Raw genomic sequence first — 27,124 nt, 5'->3', positions numbered from 1 at the left:
GCTGGACCTTGTCGGCTAAAGTTACATTAGCTAAAGCAAACATTTCGGTAAAAGAGAAAAACACACATCATGCCATAAATTCAAAACATGTTCCAACTTTTGTAGCTCTCTTTCCTTATAGTTATAACCAATGTTACTCACCTTGAAAGCATATTCCAAAGAAGACGATTAGAAAACGTCCAAGTAAAGTGAGCATGTCGTTAACCGCCAATTCCCCATGATGCACCTCGGTAGCAGTCACGTGAGGCAGTTTTGAATCCTGCTGTGCTCAACTTACCCACATTGTCAAGTTCACATAAGTTGCTGATTTAGCTGGACATGAGTTTTCAAGTTAGCTTTTTTTGGTGTAATTGGGACGTTTTTAACTTGTAATTCTATGTTATAACAACAACTTCAGTCATCTATCGTCAAACTGATATAGAATAATATGTTGAAATAACAAACATCTAGAATTACATTTTTACAGTGTACTGGTTCACAGACCAGTGCTGTGACACCTCATCCTCGAGTATTGGTCAGATTTGAGTGAAATTTACACACAATGATCACCTAATGGATTTTCACCCAAATGACCAAGGTCAAGACCTCATGTGGCTCTGGAGTCACAAGTTTCTGCACTAAACAATGCAAAAGGTGTGTTAAAAGAGTTATCCATGAGATGCCAGGAAGTGTCATTGTGTCTGTTTACATATGTGCTACATACACAAAGAACATACCTAAAGTTTGAGTATTATGCTCATATTGTGACAGTCCTGGTTCTTTGACCCAGTGTTTTTGTGTTTTTAGTATCATTCTTTCTGTTGACCCTGCCTCCTGTTTACTTACTTCATCTGGTATTTTGATAGACATGTTTCCTTGTGTTTTGAGTTTACTTCCCCATGTCTCAGTCTCAGATTTAGTTTAGCTGTGTGTAGTTCCCAAGGTGTTTCCGCTCTGCCCTCATCACCTCGTGTGTATTTATACCCTTGTTTTGTTTCAGGTCTTTGTTGCACCATACTGTTGTTTCTGAGCTCCTGGAATTATCCCTAGAGTTTCTTATGTTTATTCATGGACTTTGCTATTTTGCTTTTGGGTTTCAGTTACACCTTCAATAAAAGGTCTATCCTCATTCAGTCCCTGTCTGCTTATGAGTCTGCATTTGAGGTCTTCACTCATCATTAAACCTGACAATTGCATTCAAAATTAAAAAGTACAGACAGGACAGCAGAGCCAGGGAGTGACATGTGCTAAGGATGCTAAGGGTCTAAAACAGATACTCATTCTGTATTAACGTGAGGTCACATTAACATGCTTTAGCTAATACACAGTAGCTGAAGCTGTCCCAGCTGTCATAGGCTGTCATATTGGACAGATCACCAGTCTATCACAAGGCTATTAAATAAAGACAAGCTCACATTCACATCGATTTGATGATTCTAATTTAGAATGACCAGTTAAACAGATATGCTAACCCCAAGCATGTCTTTGGGCTGTAATAGGAAGCTGGAGCACCTGGAGAAAACCCATGCACACGTATGTCTCATTAGGTGTTCCATAGTGAGATTACAGGTATGAATCTCTGCACAGTCAAAATGTATTGATGGTTAAATCCTATGGTGCAGTGGTTAGCACTGCTTCTTCATAGCAAAAAGTTTCTGAGTCTCTTCTGCTCATCTGAGGCAGTTGCAGAAATGTTGAGCAGGAAGAGTGTCCAAATTGTGACACCAAATTTAAAGCATGGATTCCAGCCTGGTGGCAGAAACAAAGAAAAATTTATAGGAAACCCATCTAACTGCTCATGGTATAATTTTAAAGACGTATTACACCAAACAAACACGACAGATTTCACATTAAGAAGCTAAAGCAAAAATATTATCTAATGTGACTGAGAAAACAAATAATCCACAACTTTATATTTTCATTGAATAAAGCAGAAATGAGGAGAAATAAAAACCTGACCCGACTCACATGCCTTTTAGTCAATCAAACTGCAGCAGATGAGTCTACAGGAAGCAGAGAGACACGCTATGGGTAAATGGACTGGTTTTTATATAGCCTTTTCTACTCCTCCTGAGCACTCAAGGCGCTTTATACAATTTGCTTCATTCAGCCATTCATACAAGCACTTGTTTTATATGCTTGCCCAATATCCAAGCATATTTGGCATGCAGACTGGAGCAACCAGGGATCAAACCCACCTTCTAATTAGTATCTTACCTATGCTACCTCCTGGGCTACAGCCAGAGTCTAACAAAAACTGAATTTACCCCTGACAAATGAAAATTTCTCCATAGCCCAAAAGCTAAAACTAATGTACAGTATTAGCTTCTGTGAGCTCTGGATTATTGGCTTATTGTCTGGCTATTTGATGTTCCCCTGTGTCTCACTTCAGTTTAAGATCTTTATTTGTTCAAGTAACTATCTTCCCCATATAGGAAGTAAATTCCTAAATAAAACACTTTTCAAGTGAAATACCACAAATGAAGATGTTTGAGGTTTTTTATTAATTCAGCAGACCATTTCTGGTTTGTAAAGATACAAACACGGGTCTCAGCAACAGCCAAGTGTAATAAGAATACTGGTTTTTAGGTTAGAACAGTCACAGTAGTGTCACACTATGTAATGATTACATTTAAAAAATCATAATGATGATAGGTTTGGTAACATATAACTGACAAACATGTGGTCTCTAGTGAAACATATGCACGTGACTGTATCTAGGCAGCAATAAATACCAGGGGAGACCTCGTTTGAATGAAATCTGCAGAACAATCAATGGAAAAACTCTGTTAGTTCTTTTTTGGCCTGCGCTATAGGGCAGCATGGTTCTGCCAATACTGAATGCAATGGCATTCATTTTCATGAAAAGGTGCAGAAGAGCTTTTTTCCTTTTCAGAAAATAAAAAAACAAGCAACTGGCCATGCATAGCCTAGGGGCTGGAACCATGGGCAGAGCTAGCTTGCAGTTGATTTCAAAGCTTTGGCGTTGAGTCACAGGTTCTGCTTTCTCTTTCATATGTGTCCAACCCTAACCTCAACCCCACCCTTAACCCGATCTGTATTATGATGCGAAGTTAGTTCGTTTACATTAAACATTATTGCTTTAAAAGAAGTTTACAGTTTAAACTGCCTAATCGATTAAATGTGACTCTACAGGATAGATGCATTTTGCAGCTTCAACATTATCTTGTGTTTAATACTCACAGCTGTGAGTGCATGAAAGTGCCAGCCTGCTCCCTTCTACAGTGCAAGCTAGACAAATGGATGTGTCAGCTAAGCTCAGGGAGAGAGATCTTGCCACTGCCCAGGCAACTTGAAGCTGAGCGGCAATCTAGCCTGCAACTGCCCACCAGTTTTCATCTCAGACACTTTGTTGTCTATTTTCAACGAGGCAGCCGCAGGGGTCACCAGTGGTGAATCAGCCTTGTAGGAAGGGGAGATGAAAGAGTGCCACGCTGGGGAGGAGAGAGAGAGAAGCATCCCACCGTTTCCTTTTATTGTCCCCTATGAATGTTGCTGGGGTCATAAAAGACCCCAGCACTAAAGAATTATATATAGCAGACAAATGACGAGGTTTGCACTGCTTTTTTTTTCTTATCCTCCCACTGAGCGAGGAGGCCTGGACTCTATAGGGCAAATCAGCCACAGCAGCAGGGAATCTTTGGAAGGGAGTGCAGGTAATGGAGATCGAATATATATGGAGAGTGTAATGTATGATGAATGTGCTCATGGTTGTACAACAAAACTCAGAATTTATTGTAACACAGTATACACTGCTTGAGCCTGCAGCATTACCAAGATGGGCACATTTGCTTTTCATCATTGCAAGAGTACATATTTATAAATGTTTAGTTTTAGACTTTTTCCCCACATGGCTGCAATCTTGAAAGCTTATGGTGAAGCTGACTGAAATGACAGATTCCTTCAATGTGTCTCCTAATTAACTGCTCTGAACACAAGCCACTGCTTCTTCTTCCCCTTGCAAGTAGAAGGTTTGAGTGGCTCTGTGTTCCTGGGCTTCTGTTGTCACATACTCATCAGCCACAGTATTGAAGGACCAGCTTTAGCACCTACTCCCCACCAGATTGCTGTCTCCCTCATTGTGCTAATCAGTCTTGATGAGTTTTGCTCTTTGTAACTGTTGGTTGCTTCTTCTGTCTTCCCTTAGTGAAACACATTTCTTAAGAGATGCTTAAGGAAGAAAATGTGCTTTTTTTGCTTAGTAATTTCTAAAGTTTATATCAATTGAATTCTGTTCAGTGCTGTTTAGACAGGTGCTTTACACTCCCAAATTACTTTACGGTATTGGTCAAACAGTGTTGGGAAGGTTACTTTTAAAATGTATTCCACTACAGATTACAGAATACATGCCCCAAAATGTATTCTGTAACGTATTCCGTTACGTTACTCAATGAGAGTAACGTATTCTGAATACTTTGGATTACTTAACATATTATCATGCTTTTTACAACTACGTGAATGTACTATTGCTGTGTGATTTATTACTGTTACTGAAGGTCCGCAGCTCCGAACCGTAGTAAAGGGACCTCTGGCTAATACGTCGGGTTTGTGTCGGGCTCGTAGCCGAAAACTAGCTTTACTTTGTTGTCTGGGTAAACTTCGCTTGCAAGACACAGAGAGAGGCGTTGAAAGGCTGCTCCAACGGAACTTTTTGTTTCGGAGGAAAACACGAACACAGTGTACAGTCGAGTCTTAATAGCTTACTTACAACTGGGCTCGTCAGGCACTCTTTTTGACTGCAGTGGTTATTATTATATTTACATGCTTCCATCTCCCGTTTTTGCTCGATGACAACTCCTATTTTTCCACTCACCTTTTTCTCCCTCCTCGCGTTCACAGACACATAACGAGTATGGCAGTCCATGCTCTCTGCAGCATGGACTACACTGCCCATGATGCTACATTCTTTAGAGCTATACCTGTATCATTCTTAGCACAACAACTACAACAACAACAAAAGGCGCTCTCTCACCCAGGAAACACGCAGAGAGAGAGCATCACCCTGTAACCATGGCAACCGTAACGCTGCCGACTAGGAACAACAGAACGTAGCTAATCCCAGGTTTGCTTCAATTCTCTGCGGCATAGATTCAGCAGCATGCTGGAAGCATACCTTTTTACATGATAGCATCATGCAGGTGCTTCAGATTTTGAGGCAATTTGAGTGCATGTTCAAGAAACCAGTCTGAGATAATCTGAGCTTCGTAATATTTTGTTAGGGAGCTGGACAATGGTACACTGTGGTCATAAAGGGATGGACATGATCAGCAACGGCAATCAGGTAGCTGTTTTTACTCTGTGTTTGTTGGGTAATCTAGAATAAACCTTACACTTTCAGCATCAGTGGATTCAGAAAGAATCAGACCCATTGTATAGTCTTGTCTTGTTATATCTAAAACAGTTTAAATCAATATTTCTCACTATCTATTTAAAAGGTTGCCTTTTTTTATCACTGGATTAGGAGTGCAACTAAAAAACACCTATAAAATAAACAGAAATATGCTTGTTAAATAAGCCTTAATTTAGGTCAACTAGTGATTTATTCAAAGATCACATTTTTCTCCATGAGATGTTTCAGTTTTTTGTTTTTAATACACTTTAATACACTTTATTATACAGAAATGTATATGAGGATAAGGATGCAATCTACAAATGTGGAAAATTAGAGTTCTCTGCATACTTGCTGAATACACGCTTTTTGATGTGCTGAGGACAACACACTTTTGATTGCTGATTTTCAAGGTATGTTTTTCCACCTTGTCGGCAGGTTTGCCCTTGTGAGTCATGAATGATGAGAAAAGCAGCACAATGAATGCTGCTATTAACAAGAAGGTAAACGGGAGACATTGTGTTTCTGTCTCAAAGTTGCTCAGGTGCAACTTCAGACAGCTAAAATAGCATCGTGTTATAACATTAGCAGTTAAAGAGTCATAGCTTCCTCAACATTGTCCTCTTGATATCTTCCCTGGGGAATCTAATTATATCTTCCTCTTAGTATTAAGTTACGGAGTGATTAGTAAACAGCTTGTGCTCATGCTGTTTTTAGATATATCTGTACAATGGTGAGGACTGTTTTAATTTGAGTTACACTGACTAGAATTTTAATCCTGCTCTTCCGAGCAGCCACGACTTGTGCTATATGAAAGAAATCTAGCACTCAAATTTAGTTAGGACCAAAAGTGGAAGACTCAGTCGTCCTTTGGGTAGCCCTATTAGAGGCTAAATGTTACTTCTGACAGTTTGAACAAATGAGGGAGAGAGCAGGAAAGAGGAAAGCAGATAACTGTCGCTCCCTTTGAGCTATGGCAGCCATCCAGTATGGGCCTTCTTTGTATTCAGAGAGCACCTCGTTTTCGTGTCAGTGCGGGACAAGAGAAGCACTTAACGTGACATTTAGAGATGCTCAGAGATTCTCTCTGGAGACCAGAGGGAGGGAGAAAAGAACCAATGATGTTATCGCAGACATGTGTTTTAAATGCCAGGAGGGCTGCTTTGCCAAAGAGCTTTGGCCACAAAGATAAGAGAATAACCCGGCCTCTGGTCTTGCACCTCTTGCACCCATTCTAGGGCTCACGTTAAGCTTTGTCTGAAATGGTTTCATCGCTTTTCTATCAAATATGCTCTTGTAAAGCTTACAGAACAATCTTCTTAGATTGTACATTAGGGCTGTGGTTATCCTTAGAAGAAATCCTTGCATGCATGGTGCATTTTAAACAGTCGGCCACAGGATACGACACACTTAGCTTTATGCGTGGGCGACTCATGCTTTCTGGGATTCTGGATCTTAACCAGATGGCTGTAATACACATCTTAACTGTGGATCATAGCCATTTTTAAAGACTCATGAATAATGTTGAAAATCTCCCTTTCATTAATACTGCACTAAATATGTTATTGATGCGGCTTTATCCTGAAGGGACAACAAGACAGCATGAATATTTAACAGGTAAGGAAAGGTCAGTCTTTGGCATGGCATACTAAGATTCAACTAATCAATCATCGTTTGTGTGAAATCAAATTCATTTAAAGCAAAACTGCTGCATGCTGTGGAGATTTGTCTTTCCTGTGATGGTATCAGAAAAGTTTAACAAATATGTGTAATTCCATGAAACAACCGTTTGAATGTTTTGCAATTCAAATGTGCAGCCCTCATCTATCTTACAAATGTATCTTTCCTGATGCAGTCTATGTAAGCATTTGTACTTGTGCACAAAACGCCTCAGTGTTTGATGCAAGTTCTGGTGACTGTGCCCTACCCTCCAATAAATCAGGCTCGGAGTTAGATGTATGAAGATAGAGCTGCATAGTGATGAAGCTGCTGCACAGGAGCAGCGTTTAGGAAACAAGGTTAGCCATTCATCATGAAAACATCACACACATACATCTTGAGAACTTTTCCACAGGCTCATTTTTCCCCATTCGTGTCTGATATGGCAAATCGTTCTTGTTGGTTTTATGCTTCATCACAGCTTCACAATATTTAACAATTTTCTGGAAATGGCGACTAATGTTACAATCAAGCAGTGGTATAACACCAGCTTTGTCTTGGAGATCTATTCTTCATTTATTAATCTCATCACCTCCCGTCATATTGAACCAAGTGGTTCAATTTGCCAAATGCTCTCTTGCATGCAGTTTTTTCTCCTCACTGTGTCACATGGTTCTATTCAGTGTGTTTACTTAAGGAGAAATCATCCATTTGTACATTACTTGCCATCTCAGGGCTCCTTGAAAATTTAAGGCTTTGATGTTTGGTTGTCTAATGCAGTTACCTAAGCAGCTTGCCATAACCGGCCTCCCAGAGATTTTCCCTGCACGCCTCTCTCCTATTTTGTATCTGGATTGTGACAATAAAGTATCCATTTGAAGCCTCTTCTTGCTGCATCTCGGGGAAGGTGTTTTCTGTAGATAATGACTTATTCCAATTCACACCTCAACCAAAGAGTGCAGCACACATCTTTTCCTTTTTTCTTTTTTCTTTTCATTCTTGGTAAGGGATTGAGAACCTGCAAATATTGTGACAAGAATTCAATGACCCACTGGTAGAAGCACACAGAGTAGATTTGGCCGAACATTAATTATTCCTTCCTAATGGTTAATATAACAAAGAACAGGTACTGGCATGGGTGCAATATGAAAAAAGAAGCATAAACATGCCTGAAGATCTGGACAGTTTCCAGTGGATGTGTGCCTGGAATGTGTGATGAGTGAATTCATGCACCCTGCAGTCTTGAACAATGATCCTGTAAATTGGCTGTAAAGTAGTGAACTGTTGGCTGCAACAGTTTTCGGGCTCGTGGCCCAGACAGTCACTGACTCAGCTCAAAGGCACAGTTAACTTGGCACAGACACACAGACCAGCTAGATAGACTGTTAACTTCCATAATCAGCCTGAACCTCACCAGAATGAATTTAAATCTTACAGACTAATGTTTTTATGCTAATATGATTTTTTGTTGGAATACAAATTCTCCCTTAGAAGGAATAAAATGCCTAATTAATCTTAACTAAAATAACACTTATAAAGAAAACATTGCCATGATTTTTTTATTAGTTAGTTAATAAAAAACAAAGTAATAAATTAAAAGGTAATTGATATTTTTGTACTAAAGTATGAATATTTTTATGAATATAAGTAACATGTTTTTTTCCCATTTACTATAAAATGTGAGAAAACAGTGTTTAGGGAGTGCAGAGTTCAGGATCTGACTGAGGGACACTGAATGCTCGTACTATACACTATATTGCCAAAGGTATTTGCTCATCTGCCTTCCCACATAAATGAACTTTAATTAGATTCCAATCTTAAACCATAGGCCCACTTGCTGTATCTATAACAGCTTCAACTTTTCTGGGAAGGCTTTCCATGAGGTTTAGCAGTGTGTTTATAGGAATTTTTGACCACTCTTCCTGAAGCGCACTTCTGAAGTCAGACACTGAAGTTGGATGAGAAGGTCTGGCTCACAGATTCTGCTCTAATTCATCCCTAAGGCGTTCTGTCAGGTAGACATCACTGCTCTGTGTAGGCCAGTCAAGTTCTTCTACTCCAAATTCGTCATCCATGTCTTTGTAGACCTTGCTTTGTACACTGGTGCGCAGTCATGTTGGAACAGGAAGGGGCCATCCCCAAACTGTTCCCACAACGTTGGGAGCATAAAATTGTCCAAATTGTCTTTGTATGCTGAAGCATTATGCGTCATTTTTACTGGATTTAAGGGGCTGAGCTCAACTTTGGAAAAACATTCCCACACCATAGTCCCCCCTTCAACAAACTTTACATTTGGCACAATGCAGGCATACAAATACCGTCCTCCTGGTGATTACCAAGCCCAGACTCATCCATTGGATTACCAGATGGAGTGTGAGTCCAGTGGCAGTGTGCTTTACACTACTGCATCCAACACTTTGCATTGTGCTTGGTGACTTAAAACAGCTGCTCGGTCATGGAAACCCTTTCCATGAAGCTCTCTAAACCCTGCTCTTGAGCTGATCTGAAGGCCACATGATGTTTGCATGTGATTTGTTCTGCAGAAAATTGGTGACCTCTGTGAACTATATGCAGCTTAGCATTGACCCCCGCTCTGTGATTTCACATTGGGTACTATCTGTGGGTGAATTGCCATTGTTACTTCCACTTAGTGGAGTGGAAGTAACAATGGCTTGAATTACTTCCACTTAGTTATAGTATCATTGACAGTTACTGTGGATTAATTGGAAATTTCACAACTGGACCGCTGTACCACACTGGAATTCACTGAGCTACTGAGAGTGACCCATTCTTTTATGAATGTTTGTAGAAGCTCTCTGCATGCTTACATGCTGGAGTTTTTACACCTGTGGCCATGGAAGTGATTGAAACATCCGATTTTAATTATGGGTTAGTAAATACTTTTGGCAGTGTACTTTTCAAGTTACCTTTACAGCATTCCTGGCTCCTGGCCACTAATTTTAATTTTTTTATTTTAAACCCCTTGTACTCCCACATGTGGGAAATTTCTTAGTCCTCTGCATTTAACACATTCACTCAGTGAAGCACTGGGCAGCTACCAATCCAGCGCCCAGGCAGCAGTGTGTAGAGACGGTACCTTGCTCAAGGGTACCCCAACGTATTCAGTGGATTCAAACTGCTAATGACAACCATAATTTCTAAAATAAACATTATATTGTTTTATATTGTATTCAGTTACTCTTGAAACTAGTGAATTGGGCCCAGAGTGCACATGAGAAAACTCATTAAAAGATGGACGTATCTACTGTGATGTCATCAATTGGTTTCCGAAGCCCTGTTTAGGAGCCTCAAGATGAAGAGGCAATGCCATTGCCATCTTCATTTCAATTCATCCATCCATCCATTCTCTTTGCTTATCCTTCCACTTATCAATTCAATTCAATTTTATTTATAGATCTCCCTCTTCCTAGCCACCTCCTCCAGCTTGTCCGGGGGAACACCAACGTGCTCCCAGGCCAGCCGAAAGATATAGTCTCTCCAGCGTGACCTGGGTCTGCCCTGGGGTCTCCTCTCAGTGGGACATGCCTGGAACAGCCCACCCAGGAGGCATCCTTGTCAGATGCACAAACAACTTCAACTGCCTCATTTCGATGCGGAGGAGCAGCAACTCTACTCAGAGCCCTTCCCGGATGGCTGAACTCCTCAATCTTTCGCTATGGGAAATGCCAGCCACCCTTCGGAGAAAGCTCTTTTCTGCCACTTGTATCTGCAAACGATTTGGAACATGATATATTAAATTTAAAAATGTATCTTATTACTCTCTGAAATTACAGTTTTTCAGATTTACAGCATAAAAATGTCCACATATTTAAAAAGATGAAAGCCATAAACTACAGTCAAAACATTGTGGCTGCAGAACAATAACTGGTGAATTTCAAAGCAAGAAAAAGTGCCTCTGAAGTCCCTACGTCAACAAACGTGCAGACACACATGACAGAGCTAGCTGACCTAAACTTCTTGATCAACTATTACAGTGGCTTGCAAAAGTATTCGGCCCCCTTGAACTTTTCCACATTTTGTCACATTACAGCCACAAACATGAATCAATTTCATTGGAATTCCACGTGAAAGACCAATACAAAGTGGTGTACACGTGAGAAGTGGAACGGAAATCATACATGATTCCAAACATTTTTTACAAATAAATAACTGAAAAGTGGGGTGTGCGTAATTATTCAGCCCCCTGAGTCAATACTTTGTAGAACCATCTTTTGCTGCAATTACAGCTGCCAGTCTTTTAGGGCATGTCTCTACCAGCTTTGCACATCTAGAGACTGAAATCCTTGCCCATTCTTCTTTGCAAAACAGCTCCTGCTCAGTCAGATTAGATGGACAGCGTTCGTGAACAGCAGCTTTCAGATCTTGCCACAGATTCTCGATTGGATTTAGATCTGGACTTTGACTGGGCCATTCTAACACATGGATATGTTTTGTTTTAAACCATTCCAGTGTTGCCCTGGCTTTATGTTTAGGGTCGTTGTCCTGCTGGAAGGTGAACCTCCGCCCCAGTCTCGAGTCTTTTGCAGACTCCAAGAGGTTTTCTTCCAAGATTGCCCTCTATTTGGCTCCATCCATCTTCCCATCAACTCTGACCAGCTTCCCTGTCCCTGCTGAAGAGAAGCACCCCCAGAGCATGATGCTGCCATCACCATAAATGACAGTGGGGATGGTGTGTTCAGAGTGATGTGCAGTGTTAGTTTTCCGCCACACATAGCGTTTTGCATTTTGGCCAAAAAGTTCCATTTTGGTCTCATCTGACCAGAGCACCTTCTTCCACATGTTTGCTGTGTCCCCACATGGCTTGTGGCAAACTGCAAACGGGACTTCTTATGGTTTTCTGTTAACAATGGCTTTCTTCTTGCCACTCTTCCATAAAGGCCAACTTTGTGCAGAGCACGACTAATAGTTGTCCTATGGACAGATTCCCCCACCTGAGCTGTAGATCTCTGCAGCTCGTCCAGAGTCACCATGGGCTTCTTGGCTGCATTTCTGATCAGCGCTCTCCTTGTTCGGCCTGTGAGTTTAGGTGGACGGCCTTGTCTTGGTAGGTTTACAGTTGTGCCATACTCCTTCCATTTCTGAATGATCGCTTGAACAGTGCTCTGTGGGATGTTCAAGGCTTGGGAAATCTTTTTGTAGCCTAAGCCCGCTTTAAATTTCTCAATAACTTTATCCCTGACCTGTCTGGTGTGTTCTTTGGACTTCATGGTGTTGTTGCTCCCAATATTCTCTTAGACAACCTCTGAGGCCGTCACAGAGCAGCTGTATTTGTACTGACATTAGATTACACACAGGTGCGCTCTATTTAGTCATTAGCACTCATCAGGCAATGTCTATGGGCAACTGACTGCACTCAGACCAAAGGGGGCTGAATAACTACGCACACCCAACTTTTCAGTTATTTATTTGTAAAAAATGTTTGGAATCATGTATGATTTTCCTTCTACTTCTCAAGTGTACACCACTTTGTATTGGTCTTTCACATGGAATTCCAATAAAATTGATTCATGTTTGTGGCTGTAATGTGACAAAATGTGGAGAAGTTCAAGGGGGCCAAATACTTTTGCAAGCCACTGTACATGACCGCTCCATGAGACATGAGCTTTCTTAGAGATGTAGGGTACATACTGACAAAGGCAGGAAGACAAAAACAACAAAACAACTGTCAAAATTATACTTCACACACATCAATAATCACAATATATGTCAGGAGTTTTCCTGTAGTGCAACTCAGGTCGGAATAAATGACACTCAGACAGGTTTGCAAGTTTAACGTGCACACGGGTGAGAGCTCAACGGAGACTCACACCCTGCAATAGTTGTCAGCCTTTATTTATACACAAGCATATTTGTGTAGCATGTCCTTCTCAGAGACGTACAGGAAGAGATAAAATAGAACTGTGCTGCGTGCAGGCTTCCTGTTGAGCTTGCACAGTTAGTAACATAACGGATAGCGTAACTTCTCTATTTGAGCTGAATACTAAATGAGCAAACACATCTAGAAAATAAAATGTACTTTTAAGCATAAACATAATAAAATCTTTTGACAATATACTTCAGGGTTCCACTTTCAAGACTGTCTTGCTCAGCATGAGAAACTTGTTTGAAAGTGTTTCTCAAGAACAACAGAATATTTACTCCTATTCCTTATTCAATATTTACCTGAAAGAAAAAACAAGGGGTTGGGGGTGATTAATGATGTATCAAAATTACACAACATGACAGATGACTCAACCTGCAGCTGGTGCTACGTATACTGACATGTGAGCTATCATAGGACTTGATGGTACAATCCTTGAGTAACCAGCACCAATTCCTGCCTGGTGTCTTGAACAGGAGAGGGGTAAATTGCTTTATTGGGGTAGTCAGGTGACCACCCTCTGTCCTTAGTGTTTTGTTGATTTTATGCCCACGACACCTCCTGGGGGCTCAATAGCACCACCTGTTGTCCCCCTCTGCTATCTGGTTGTGAAGTGATGACGTATGTACCCTCCTTCCGGATCCAAACTACTCTACGTTTATTAAGGCTGTTGTGTTTTTAACATCTTTTAATGCTTTGTATCTTGCTCTATTTAATCTAACAAGCCCCCCCCCCCACCAAAAAAAAAAAAAATAAAAAAAATAAAAAATCAGTGATCACTGTCGGTCTATCTAGGCTTTTATTACCACTATTCATCAGCAGCACGTTTCAAAGCTCAATTTTTAAAACGTTATAATGTAACTACAGCTCAGCCCATGCAACAGTATATTAATAACTAACCTCGTATTGTGGATGGATTATCTCAGTTGTTCTCCTGACTGAAGTTTGGTCCGTTTACAGCATCAAACAAAACAAAAAACAAGGAGCATGGGGCTAGATCAGTCCATAAACACACGAAAACAGTTCAACACAAAACTAGATCAATCACGAGTCCACCAAAACAAGTTCAGGGGATCGACCTGGAGGTCAACAGCACATGAGCCAAGTCCAAAACAGTTCGGGGGGCTGGCCGTGCAGACAGCAGCGGCGGTGGCAACGCAGGCGAAGCAAATCAGGAGGCCGGCCACACGGAAGGCAGTGGCGGCGACAGAACAGGTCCGGAGGCCGGCCGCGAAGCCAGTGGCGGCGATGAACTCGTTCCGGAGGCTGCCCTCGACGACCATGACGTCCAGCTAGAGGCCTGGAAAGCGGCCTGCAGAGGCGGTGGTACAGGCCGAGCTGGATCAGACGGCAGTGTGGCAACTGCAGGACCAGACGAGGTGGGACCAGACGGCAGCGTGGCAGCTGCGGAACCAGTGGAACCAGACGCTGCAGGTGACGGTATGGAAGTTGCAGGTGGTGATGCTGCAGGTGACGGTGTGGAAGTTGCAGGTGGTGACGCTGCAGGCGACGGTGTGGAAGTTGCAGGTGGTGGCTGAATGGGCTCCCCAGAGCCCTCAGCGGACACGAGGATGTGCTGGCAGGGTCCTCCAGGACCCCCAGCTGATGAGGATGAATATTGGACTGGCTCCTCGGACCCACCAGCTGACGGGGCGTGATGCTGGCCGGTCTCTCCTGAACCCCCAGCTAACGTAGCTTGATGCTGGCCGGGCTCTCCAAAACCCCCAGCTGACGAGACTTGATGCTGGCTGGGTTCTCCTGAACCCCCAGCTAAAACAGAAGACGACTGGACGGGCCCCTCGGACCCTCCAGCAGAGGCAGATGGCTGAAACAGTTCTCCTGAACTGCCAGCAGAGACAGACAGTGGCATGGCAGCCATGGAGTGCTGGATTCGCTCTCTAGAGCTTCCAGCAGGAGCTGATGCAGGACCAGAAGGCATTGAGACCCCTGGCTGAGTGAGTAGCTGAATGGATAGTTGCACTAATTGCTGCAGCTGCCGACTGGGCAGCCAACTGAAACAGAAGTTGTAGTGGTGGTAGTGATGGTTGTTGAACTCGCGACTGAGCAGGCAACCGACTCTCAGCAGCTCTCCTCCGGGGAACAGGAACAGGTACGGGTACTGGGCTTGGCTGAACACCAGCCATCACCACCCAAGGAACAGATACGGGTGCAGGGATGAGTTGCCTTTACCCTGGGAGCCGGTGTAGGTGCAGGAGCTAGCTGGACCTCTGCTGCTTCCACCCGAGGAACCGAAACTGGCGCAGAAATCGGCAGGGTCATGGGTGCCCTCACCCGGGGAACCGGGACAGGCATTGGCAGGGACTGGGTGCCTGCCATTCCCACCCAAGGAGTGGGTACAGGTGCAGGGATGAACGGAGCCTCAGTTAGCCTGGGAACTGAAGCAGGCACCAGCTGGACCTCAGCCACCCCCACCCGAGGAGCTGGTATGGGTGCAAGGGAAAGCCGGACCTGAGCTGCCCTGGGAACAGGAACGGGAGGCGGAGAGCAGAGCATAGGAGCAGTAACAGTTATGGGAAAAACCAGGTTTATGGTCCCCGGCATGGTTTTTGGAAACAGACTTATGGCAGGCTGGCTTTGGTGAAAATGTTATTTTTAAGTCATCCAGTTTAGCATTAGCAGTCTTAGGAAAGGTGAGTTCAGAGCATTCACAGGCACTGGAGAATTCGCACAAGCAGTATCTGAATAAACTGGGTGTGAAGCAACATTAAACACACACAAAATGTAGCCTGGGAAGTTGCACCCACAGTTTCCAGGACTACTGGCTGAAAACCATGACGCAGAGGGTTAAACAGACAAGATCAGTTAACTAAAACTTTAACTTGAGCAACCAACTCTGCAGTGCTCAAACCAAGTTCCTTTGCCAGCTTGTTAACCGCAGATGACACCTTGTTGGTCTTAACCTGGACAGTCACAGAATGCACACTCTTGAAGAGTTCACAACGAGTAACACAAACAGTCTTTGAATAGACATACTCTGGGCTTGTGATTTTTAACTCAGAAGAGGTTATGGAAACATGAGGTTTTTCACAGGCAGCCTCAGAATGAACTGGCTGGTGAGCTGCGTAACACATGGGTGAAGTAACACCAACAACAGTCTCATGAGGTGTAGTCTGAACAGCATAGATGGAATTTGGCTGGAAAATTGAACTGTCCATGTTTAGTTCAGCAGTTGGAGAAATTGTCTTTAGAGTAGCATCTTTAATATCCTGAGTGAGTCTACTATTGTCCAAATCAAAGCATTCCCTAACAGACTCACACATGTTACCTGCATCAAAAATCACACTATTGTTTTGTATCACCGAAGCTAACCTTGTACCATTAACTAATCCAGAAACAGGTGGCTCAGGATCAACATAACTTGGCTGAGAGGAGAATACAGAGACTCCAGTTTTTTCAGAATTACATCCAGAAACCCCACTCTCAGTTACAGAAAAAAAAACTTCTTTCAACTCTGGTGAAATAAGATCATCTGACTCCTGAATTATCTCAAACTTGGAAGAAACAAAGAATGGATCATTAGAATGCTCAGAGTCCCGAAAAGCAATCTCAGAGTCAGCCATCTTAGGATCATCAGTTTCTACTGTTACAGATTTGAAATTAACAGTCACAGAGTTAACTGACTCTGGATTTACTGGCTCTGAGCTTAAAATTCCTGGCTTGGAAGAAGCTGGGTGAAAACTGTCCTGTTCACTCACCACGTCCGGCCGTTTGGAGCAGGAACTGGACTCCGGCTGTGGTGAGGGGCGGCGATGACAAGAACGCCGCTTCCTCCTGGAAACGGGAGCGGCAAAGGAAACAGAAGGTATGGGAGCAGCGGTGACCGACTCCTCATCCTCTGACCACATTCCTGCCAGACATGAAGCAGGTTAGGGGTGGTCAGAACCAGACGTGAGGGAGGAAGAAGTCCGATGCTGCGACTGTAGTTGCTGCAGCAGTGCTGAAGAGAGCTCCGTCCGCTGCGGCAGCGTGAGAGGGTTGCTCGCTGAGGCGGTGTGGATGAGGAGATGAGGGTGAATTGGGGCAGCTCCCGGGCTTTGACTGCCTTATTAGCCTGGGTCAACGAAAGGCTATAGAGAGCTGGCGTAGGTGAGGAATTTTGCCAAATATGGCTTCTTTTGCACTCAGCCCGACTGAGAATGTCCGCAAATCGAGGTGTGGCTAATGTGACTCATCAGTCCGAGGATGCGAGCAAGATCCACCTCTCCCTCGAGGTGAGGCGAGTCTGCTGGATCCATGTTATGGTCGCGTCGTTCTGTCAGGGCTCTGTGTGCGGGCAGGCGGAGGTGAGGATCCAAATGCAGGACTCGTGGAGACAGGATTTCAACTCAAAAAACCCACAGCTTTATTGCTGGTAATGAACAAAACATAAACAGAACAATGAACGCTGAGAAACAGAAACACACAGGCAGGATCTGAGGGTACAACACGACACTGAGCAAAGGCAAACACAGGGCTATATACACAGGGGAGTAATCAGGGAATGGAAAACAGGAGGGAGACACAGCTGGGAGAGATAAGGGCTAACGAGACAGGGGGAGCGAAGCTGGACACACTGACAAAAGACACAATCCTTCAAAATAAAACAGGAAACAATACACAAAGACGCAGACTAAGAAACACGGCCTTTACACGGGCAGAACTAAACCTAAACCAGAATAAGCTGGAACACACTAAATCATCATCATCATCATCATCATCGCCTGACAATAGATCAAGAAAATAACAAAATCAAACCAAAACATGTGAACTCAAAATGCTGGGTCAAAATGACCCAGAACCGTGACACAGTTAAACTTCATAAATCCTGTTTTAATGGATGCCTGGATGTTAAACTTAAATGTAGAGCAGCCACACTGATCACTTTATTAAAGATGAAATAATTTAGACAGTTTGTAACTCTCAGTGATGCCCCAGTGTTCGTTTGACTTTGGGACCTGAAGCACAGTTTGGACCCCGAAATGGCTAATGGCATCAGACTTAAAGACTGGTTTACCCCTCAGTGGTCATTTCCCAGCCCAGTTGTAGTCATTTCTCTTAATCTACACCAAATTGCCCCTTCCCTCAGCATCATCAGAGAGTGACTTGACTGCTGCCTGGGAGGCCTGCTCTTGCACACCCTGCCCTCTTCAAGAGCCTAGTTGTAGAATTATCAATAAACCCTCTATATCCAACCACCACAGAGAACACCTTGGTACCCCAATCTCGTTGTTTTGTCTTGACTGCTATTTCAATGCACTCTAAGCTTTTCCATTTGTACACCTCTGGAACTTCCCAAAGTACTGTTAGTTCCAAGAGAAATAATATTATCTGTGAAGTTGACCACAAATCAGATTTGGCCTAAGATTAATTAGATTACATTATCTCTGTTAGAAAGACCAGTTTGTGATCAAGTTTGACCTACATCTTCCAGTCACAAGCAGAAGTCAAGGAAGGTCAGAAGGTCCTGTTACGCTTGCCGTGAAGTTCACCAGGCATTCTCACAAAGGGAATGGTAATAGGTGGTTCAGGAATTAGAGGAGCTGGGGCACTGGTGGCAGTTCTCCTTCCTGCTAGAATACTTGCAAGCTGTCGCAAGACTTGATTGTGTCTTCAGATCATCCTTGGGATATAGAGGGGATATATATACACCTAGGACCTCCTCTTCTCTATGTATGTTTTGAAGTGTAGGAAGTCTTGGATAGCTCTGATTATGAAGCTGATACTTTCTTCCATTTCCCAGAGATCCGTCCAGGTGAACCATGTTCCAGGTTTTCCCATTTGGTCTGCTGGGCCTCCTTGGATTGTGAGAATGTCTTTATGTGTCTCGTCTCATCCTGGCAAGAAAACCTGTCAATTATCAGCTTTCCTCTCTGGATCAACTTGTCAACTAGTCTTTGCGCCAACCAAAGTCCTTAGTTAGTCAATCAAAGTCCTGTCCTTCCTTGCTGAATCTGCCCAACTATATCTCCATGCCAGAGAGAAGATTTTGCTTCTACATGGCCTGTGATGGAGTCAGTTTCCTTCCTGTGGTCAATGTGGGAGCAGCAGCTCATATTGCTGCATCTTCAGACTCAGTTATTGGTCATGTCTAACTTAAATTTGGTGCACTTTTCAGTGAGGCTGGAGACAGGCAGTTCTAAAGCACCCAGTTCATACAAGCTGATACTGCTGAAGCGACACAGGAGTCCATCCCACGCATGTAGGAACTGACGGTCCGCTCCAGTTTTCTGATCTTCTTAATTGGAATCTTATAGATCAATAGAGGTCACAATAAACCCTGGCCTGAGACTTAAAGGTTTTCATTATACCACCATCCTAAGCTCTTGATCGGCTGCTCTGATACCCACAGACATTTCATATACATATATAAAAAGAACATTTACCCCCATTCTTTAGAAAAAAACATCATTTTAACATCTTGTTGTTCCATTATTCTAAATCTGACTATTTTAAAATTTACTACAGTGCAGTACTCTCTGTCCTTTGGAGTGTCTGCATTAAAACCTCCTTTTGAATCAGCAGGTATTGAGTGAATATGAGTAACAAATCTCTTTGAATTAATCTCCCTGTGGAGCATGAAGGTGTTTGAAATTTTATGTACTTTCCTTTAAAATGTGTCAGGACCAATAAGTGAGACTGCCAACAAAAGATACACTGATTTTTTTCCCCCAGGTTTCATGAGAACACCACTCTCTTTCAGGCTTTAACAGACCTTACCAAACAAAGTCATTTTTAGGAAAACGGTCACAAACTTAAAATATTTGAAATCTATGAATATATATACCACGGCTATTATGTGAAGCTTTCATTATAAGGTTACTGAAGATTCTACAACATTTTTATATTGCTCTGATATGGAGGTTAATGATGAAGTTAAGGGGACCTGAGCTGCATGTTTGCACTTGTGAAAAGGCGGTAGACACTATAGTACAGGCTGTAAGCCACATTTAGATCTGTAAAAACCTGCTTTTCATCAATCAAAGCCAAAAATAGGCCAATTTCATACTCTTTTGCTGAAACCACTCAACTGTGGACTGGAACAAAAGTACTGCCAGAATCTGTTTTCTATTTGTAGATACAAAAAAGTGTGATTCCCATGGGGGTTTTTTTTCTGCTACCAAATGACATCAGACCAGGTCTAGCTCAGACTAGACTTGTAGTCAAGACCGCCTAATCCGAGACCAAGACAAGACCAAGACCAGAGGGTATCGAGACCAAGACAAGACCAAGACCAAGACCAAGTAGACGAGACCAAGACCGAGACAAAAAAGTCTTTAAACCAGGGGTCCCCAATCCCAGTCCACGAGGGCCGGTGTCCCTGCAGGTTTTAGATCTCACCCTGGGTCAACACACCTGAATCACATGATTAGTTCATTACCAGGCCTCTGGAGAACTTCAGGACATGTTGAGAAGGTAATTTATCCTTTTAAATCAGCTGTGATGGATCAAGGACACATCTAAAACCTGCAGGGACACCGGCCCTCGTGGACTGGGATTGGGGACCCCTGCTTTAAACTGTAGCCAGATGCTGTTACGTTTACGGGTGTCAGGCATATTTATGTGTTTTTGCTTTCGCACAGCCCTCCCTCCTCACCACTGTCTACTGTCTCACTCACTTACTGAGAGGACAGACGCATGCTCCACTTGACTGTCGTGTCTCTCACCCTCTCTGTTTTTCACATAATGATATTATCCTATATCCTCGCATGTGATTGGCCACTACATGGAGGGATTGGAGCATAGCTGAGCCACTGTGTGAGAGCTGAGCAGCGAAAGGAAATTAAGTGAGGGTAGAAATGACTAAAAGATTATAAGGCTCTGTTTTGAGTTTTGTTCAAAAAAGAATGACTTCCATGTCCTGGTACCTGGTCAAACTTAAGCTCTCCTCTGTCTGCAGCAAACTCGCAGGGAGCAGCTTCTCCCCCCTCGATTACATGTGTGCTGCGCTCAGTCGCCTAGTGCCTGAGCTTGGATCATACCAAAATTGGGGGGAATTTATGACGGTGCGCTCTGTGCTTCGTGTGTTGTTTTTGTTTTATACAGTTGTCAGTCAGGCATCTGACTAATAAATTACACTCCAAAAGACCCCATGCTGCTTAAGCCCAGTATGCCCCCCCCCGCTGATGGTTGACTCCAAATCTCCCGAACACTACGTCCGAGACCAAAGTCAGTCGAGACCAAGACAAGACCAAGACAAAAGTCCGTAGAGACCAATACGAGACCAAGACCACGTAAAAGTGGTCTCAAGACCGGTCTCGAGACATCCAACTCTAGGTCAGACCCTTCGAAATTCTTCAAAATGTTCTCAGTAGGTCTTAGTAGGCACAATGGAACATGCTATGAAGACAGAAACTAAGTAGGATTCATGCTAAATAATTCATACTATAAATACTTTTAAACAAATGACTGTTCCAGTATTGCTCAGATATAGATGAATGACCAATAGCTGTGCATCCTTACAGGATGCTATAATCTTTATTTAATTTTGTTTTAAAATGCAACATTTTTGCAATGTTCACAGCATTCAAACGTCTGGCATTGAAGACCCATTAAACAGTTCCTACATGTTCTTCCCTGATTCTTCATGCAACTACCTCATGACTACCATAGATTGATCCTGACTACCAGATCATGATTCAATATCAATAACAAATTACAGGAAGCAGTTGTGTATGCCATATAACTGTAGAAGTAGTATTCAGGAAAGGTCAGCTGACCTTATTTCCATAATAGTTTGAATGTACATCAAAGAGGATGCGTATGACATGTGATGAATGTGCAGAAAGTTCTGGAAAATGAAGAATATTGCTGAAACACTTTCTAGCCTATAAATTCAGGGGTCTATAAATTAACAGCATACTTCAGTACTAAATATTCCAGTAAGTCTTGAAGTGTTAGCTTACAGACATAAAGAAATTTCCACTATATATATAAACTAATGCAGCAGATAAAAAATTGGGACTTAAAAATTCAACAGAATGCAGGAAATTAAATTCAATATTCATGATTCTTTATCATCATTGTTCAGTCACACAATAAAATTCTGCATGGTAATTCTTAGCTTAAAAAGACAGTATTTAGGATACAGACAGACGCACAATAATTATAACATATAAACAATAGGGAAATAGTATATATGATGGTCAAACAATTAAATAAATCAAATTACATTAAATGCATTAGATTTCCTAGAGTAGCTTTTTTAGACCCCCACATAATGTGCATCTTTTTTCCTTATAAGTGTACCAAAGGTTAAATTGGCTATTTTAACAATACAACTACTGTGATTTTTTTTTCAACATTCATTTACGCTTCTCTGAAGATGGTTTAGTATGCTGAAATTGGATTTGTGAAGGACTTAAAATAAAAAGTTTAAAATGCTTTTGGTCTGCTGTATTTTTCAGGTCCTAGCCCTACAACTGCAGCAGCATTATAAAAGCGACAGAGAGAGAAATGACAGCGAAAGAATTCTCAATCTCTGAAATCTGTGGAAAGATTCTGCAACACTAAGATGGTTAGAAAATACGCTCTTTAAAACCCTTATTCTAAACCCTTTCAGTCAAATTTGATTGGTGATTCTATACGTGCAGTCCTTGTGTCCAGATTAATTTAGATAATGCTTCAAAATAAGTGCCTATCTAAAAAAAAGGGAAATATTTTTATTTACAGTACTCAGTTTCCACACTTTCATACAATGCTTTCCAAGATCTTGTGCACAGACTTGATTAATATGATTAAGATGGCTATTATGTTTCCTGTTTTAATTGCCAGTTGGCATTTTGAGGGACAACAATCATTTCTATTATTTCAGAAATCTCCCGTAGACTTTACTATATTACGAAAACCCCATCTCACACATACACTGACTTTCTGTCTTTCTGAGCACCCCACCCCTCCAGTTTTACTTACTTAATTCCCTTTTGTTTCGCTACGTCCTCCTTGACTGCAACTGGTAATGAATTATTTATGGAACCTCGATAAGTTCCTCACATTCTGCCTCCATTTCTCTTCATGATATGGGCTGCTGTTTTCTTTGCCACTTCTGTTTTCCCAGACTGTCAAATTCACCTTATTTAAAATTGCAGCAGTGCCTGACCAGTGATCTATGACCTATGTTTGTTTGGTTTTTTTCTAATGGTGATTTGCACATTGTGTATGTACAGCACAGTCTTGGACAACAAACCACACACTTTATGCAAACTGATCCAGCTGACAATGGATACAGGCCTGTTTTGTGGCAAGGAATAGGAAAGAATAGTACAAAACATCAAATGGAGGCGCTTAACTACACAGTTTATTTGCCTCGTACTCCATATAGTTTGGTTGTCTGGCACTGAAAGTTTGCTGGGCAGTGACTATCCTGGTCACGTTGGCACTGGACAGTTTGAGTCTGTGTCGGAGCAAGCAGGCGAACAGATCCACGTGAGGGGCCCCCGGAGGCGAGAGGCGGTTGACCCTGTAGCGCAGCTCCACCAGCTGCAGCAGGGCAGAGTCCTGCGGTCCCTGAGTGTACGGGTAGTCTATCTGCAGAATCAAGTCCTGGATCACCTCGGGGTCAAAGTGCATGCTGTAACCGAACAGCTTCACCTTCATGTAGCCGATGTTGTTTGAAGGCTCCACTTCCTCCAGAGGCTCATAGTACAGTGTCATGTTTCCTCCTCTCACTCCCACAGGTTCCCTGATATTACTCCTCAGGTAGAAATGAATTGTCTCAAAAAAGCTCTTCCATCTGTTTCCCAGAGTCAGCGTCCAATTATAGCAGTCCAAGGGGATATCCAGCTTGGTCTGCTCCCAGTCGGGGTATCCGTGCTGAGCTATCGGCATGGTCCAGCTCTCCAAATGGCTGCCCCCAAAGGGATTCACAAACAGCGACAGTGCTGGCTCAAGAGTGCTGTTTCTGGTGAGGCTGTTTTTTAATGGTGATTTCCCACTCCACGAATCGCTACCTTATCGTGGTAGAGGGGTTTGTGTGTCCCAGGGATCCCAGGGGCTATGTTGTCTGGGGGCTTTTGTCCCTGGTAGGGTCTCCCATGGCAAATTGGTCGTGGGTGAGGGACCAGACAGAGAGCGATTCCGAAGACCCCTATAAAAAGACCATCGAGGGAACAGTTCACCCACCCCGGGATAGGGTTACTGGGGCCCCACCCTGGACCCAGGCCTGGGGAGAGCACCCGAGGGCGAGCGTCTGGTGGCCGGGCCTTAGTCCATGGGGCCCGGCCGGGCACAGCTCGAAAAAGGGACATGGGCCCATCTTCCTGCAGGTCCACCACCCGCAGGAGGCACCGTAGGGGTCGGGTGCAATGTGAGCCCGGTGATGGCCAGGAGTGGAGGTCCTGGTGGACCGATCCCCAGCTACCAAGACTGGCAATTGGGACATGGAATGTCACATGTCTGGTGTGGAAGGAGCCTGAGCTAGTGCGTGAGATTGAGAGGTACCGGCTAGATATAGTCGGGCTTTCCTCAACACATGGCTGGACTCTGTCTCAGTCTGGAGTTGCCCATGGTGAGAGGCGGTGGGCTGGGGTGGGTATCTTGGTATCCACTTGGCTTGCTGTTGGTATGTTGGGGTTTCTCCCAGTGGATGAGAGGGTTTGTTCCCTTCGCCTTCGGGTCAGGGAACGGGTCCTGACCGTCATCTGCGCTTATGCGCCGAGCGGCAGTTCAGGGTACCCAGCCTTCTTGGAGTCCCTGGGTGGGGTAATGGAGAGTGCTCCTCCTGGGGACTCTGTTGTCCTACTTGGAGACTTCAATGCTCATGTGGGCAATGACAGCGAGACCTGGAAGGGCGTGATTGGGAGGAATGGCCTCCCGGATCTGAACCCGAGCGGTGTTTTGTTATTGGACTTCTGTGCAAACCACAGTTTGGCCATAATGAACACCATGTTCGAACATAAGAGTGTCCAGAAGCGCATGTGGCACCAGGACACTCTAGGCCACAGGTCAATGATCGATTTTGTAATCGTATCACCAGACCTGAGGCCATATGTTTTGGACACTTGGGTAAAGAGAGGGGCTGAGCTGTCAACTGATCACCACCTGGTGGTGAGTTGGATCAGGTGGCGAGGGAGGACGCTGGACAGACCTGGCGTGCCTAAACATACAGTGAGGGTGTGCTGGGAACGTCTAGCAGAGGCCCGGTCCGCGAGATCTTTAACTCACACCTCCGGCAGAGCTTCAACAGCATTCAGAGGGAGACTGGGGACACTGAGTCCGAATGGACCATGTTCACCTCCACCTCCATTGCCGAAGCTGCTGCACTGAGCTGCGGCCGCAAGGTAGTTGGTGCCTGTCGTGGTGGCAATCCCCGAACCAAATGATGGACACCAGAGGTGAGGGGAGCCACCAAGCTGAAGAAGGAGTCCTACCGGGCTTGGTTAGCCTGTGGGACTCCGGAGGCAGCTGATAGGTACCGACAGGCCAAGCGGAATGCGGCGCGGGCGGTGGCTGAAGCAAAAACTTGGGTGTGGGAGGAGTTCGGAGAGGCCATGGAAAAAGACTTTCAGACTGCCTGAGATTCTGGCAAACCGTCAGGCGACTCAGGAGGGGAAAGCAGTGTTCTACCTGCACTGGGTGTATAGTATGCGCAGTATATGTGTATTATGTGGGTGGAGTGCTGCTGACTTTGACTGAGAAAATTGTCCATGGTGGAAGAGTCTGGGGACAAAGGGGATGATCCGCCAATCTCTGGGGGCGAGGTCACTGAGGCAATTAAACAAATCCTTGGTGGCAGAGCCCCTAGGGTGGACGAGGTCTGCCCCGAGTTCCTGAAGGCTCTGGATGTTGTAGGGCTGTCTTGGTTGACACGTCTCTACAATGTTGCGTGGAGATCAGGGGCAGTACCCCTGGACTGGCAGACCGGGGTAGTGGTCCCCATCTTTAAGAAAGGGGGCCAGAGGATGTGTTGCAACTACAAGGGAATCACACTCCTCAGCCTCCCTGGGAAAGTCTATGCCATGGTGCTGGAGAGGAGAGTCCGTCCATTAGTCGAACCTCGGATACAGGAGGAACAATGCGGTTTTCGTCCTGGTCGTGGAACACTGGATCAGCTCTTTATCCTCTCGGGGATACTTGAGGGTGCATGGGAGTTTGCCCAATCAGTCTACATGTGTTTTTGGACTTGGAGAAGGCATTTGACCATGTCCTCGGGGGGTCCTGTGGGGGGTGCTCCGGGAGTATGGGGTGTCTGGCCCATTGCTAAGGGGCCATTCAGTCCTTATACAACTGTTGCAAGAGCTTGGTCCGCATAGCCAGCAATAAGTCAGATTCGCTCCTGGTGGGTGATGGGCTCCGCCAGGGCTGCCCTTTGTAACTGATTCTGTTCATAATTTTTATGGACAGAATTTCTAGGCATAGCCAAGTGGCGGAAGGCTTTCACTTGGGTGGTCTCAGGATCTCATCTCTGCTTTTTGCAGATGATGTGGTTCCGTTGGCTTCATCGAATGATGGCCTCCAGCTCACCCTGGAAAGGTTCGCAGCCAAGTGTGAAGCGGTGGGAATGAGAATCAGCACCTCCAAATCTGGGGCCATGGTCCTCATCCGGAAAAGGGTGGAGTGCCCATTCCGGGTCAGGGACGAGTTCCTGCACCAAGTGGAGGAGTTTAAGTATCTCGGGGTCTAGTTCACGAGTGATGGGAGAAGGGAGCGGGAGATCGACAGACGGATTGGTGCAGCGGCCACAGCGATGCTGTTGTGGTGAAGAGAGAGCTGAGTGTAAAAGCGAAGCTCTCAATGTACCGGTCGATCTACGCCCCTACCCTCACCTACGGTCAGGGTAGTGACCGAAAGAACAAGATTGCAAATACAAGTGGCGGAAATGGGCTTCCTCCGAAGGGTGGCTGGCTTCTCCCTTAGAGATAGGGTGAGAAGTTCAGCCATTTGGGAGGGGCTCAGAGTAGAGCCGCTGCTCCTCCACATTGAAAAGAGCCAGTTGAGGTGGTTCGGGCATCTAACAAGGATGCCTTCTGGGTGAGGTTTTCCGGGCACGTCTCACCGGGAGGAGGCCCCAGGGCATACCTAGGACATGCTGGAGAGATTATATCTCTTGGCTGGCCTGGGAACATCTTGGTGTTCCCCCGGACAAGCTTGGGGAGGTGGCTTGGGAGAGGGAGGTCTGGGCTTCTCTGCTTGGGCTGCTGCCCCGGCGACCCGGCCCCGGATAAGCGAAAGAAAATGGATGGATGGATGGATGGATTTCTAATTAAGACTTAGACTTCAGGAGGTACAGCTCGTAGATGAAAGGTCTGCGGGTCAAGGCC

At 44.3% G+C, this 27,124-nt stretch overlaps 1 protein-coding gene and 1 long non-coding RNA gene across 3 annotated transcripts; both read right to left on the bottom strand.

The window, feature by feature from the left end:
* Nucleotides 1–510: 510 nt before the first annotated feature.
* On the bottom strand, nt 511–4,938 carry LOC112843931 (uncharacterized). The gene is made up of 3 exons (XR_003216477.1): nt 4,814–4,938; nt 1,948–1,982; nt 511–1,728 (listed from the first exon to the last, which is right to left on the bottom strand). It is a non-coding gene; the product is annotated as an uncharacterized LOC112843931 (long non-coding RNA).
* An 8,728-nt stretch (nt 4,939–13,666) lies between these two features.
* Nucleotides 13,667–17,571, bottom strand: LOC112843757 (SH3 domain-containing protein C23A1.17-like). Of its 2 annotated transcripts, none has more exons than XM_025902699.1 (2): nt 16,586–17,571; nt 13,667–15,348 (listed from the first exon to the last, which is right to left on the bottom strand). In XM_025902699.1, exon 2 carries the CDS (start codon nt 14,806–14,808, stop codon nt 14,041–14,043), a length of 768 nt encoding a protein of 255 aa, XP_025758484.1. In that variant the 5' UTR covers nt 14,809–15,348; nt 16,586–17,571; the 3' UTR covers nt 13,667–14,040. Both variants share the same exon structure in this region, with proteins under 2 accessions (XP_025758484.1, XP_025758485.1).
* Nucleotides 17,572–27,124: the final 9,553 nt, after the last annotated feature.

Source organism: Oreochromis niloticus, linkage group LG23, assembly GCF_001858045.2.
Source record: "Oreochromis niloticus isolate F11D_XX linkage group LG23, O_niloticus_UMD_NMBU, whole genome shotgun sequence".
Lineage (NCBI taxonomy): Eukaryota > Metazoa > Chordata > Actinopteri > Cichliformes > Cichlidae > Oreochromis > Oreochromis niloticus.
The sequence above is the reverse complement of the archived record's forward strand: the minus strand, read 5'-3'. Positions and strand labels throughout refer to the sequence as shown.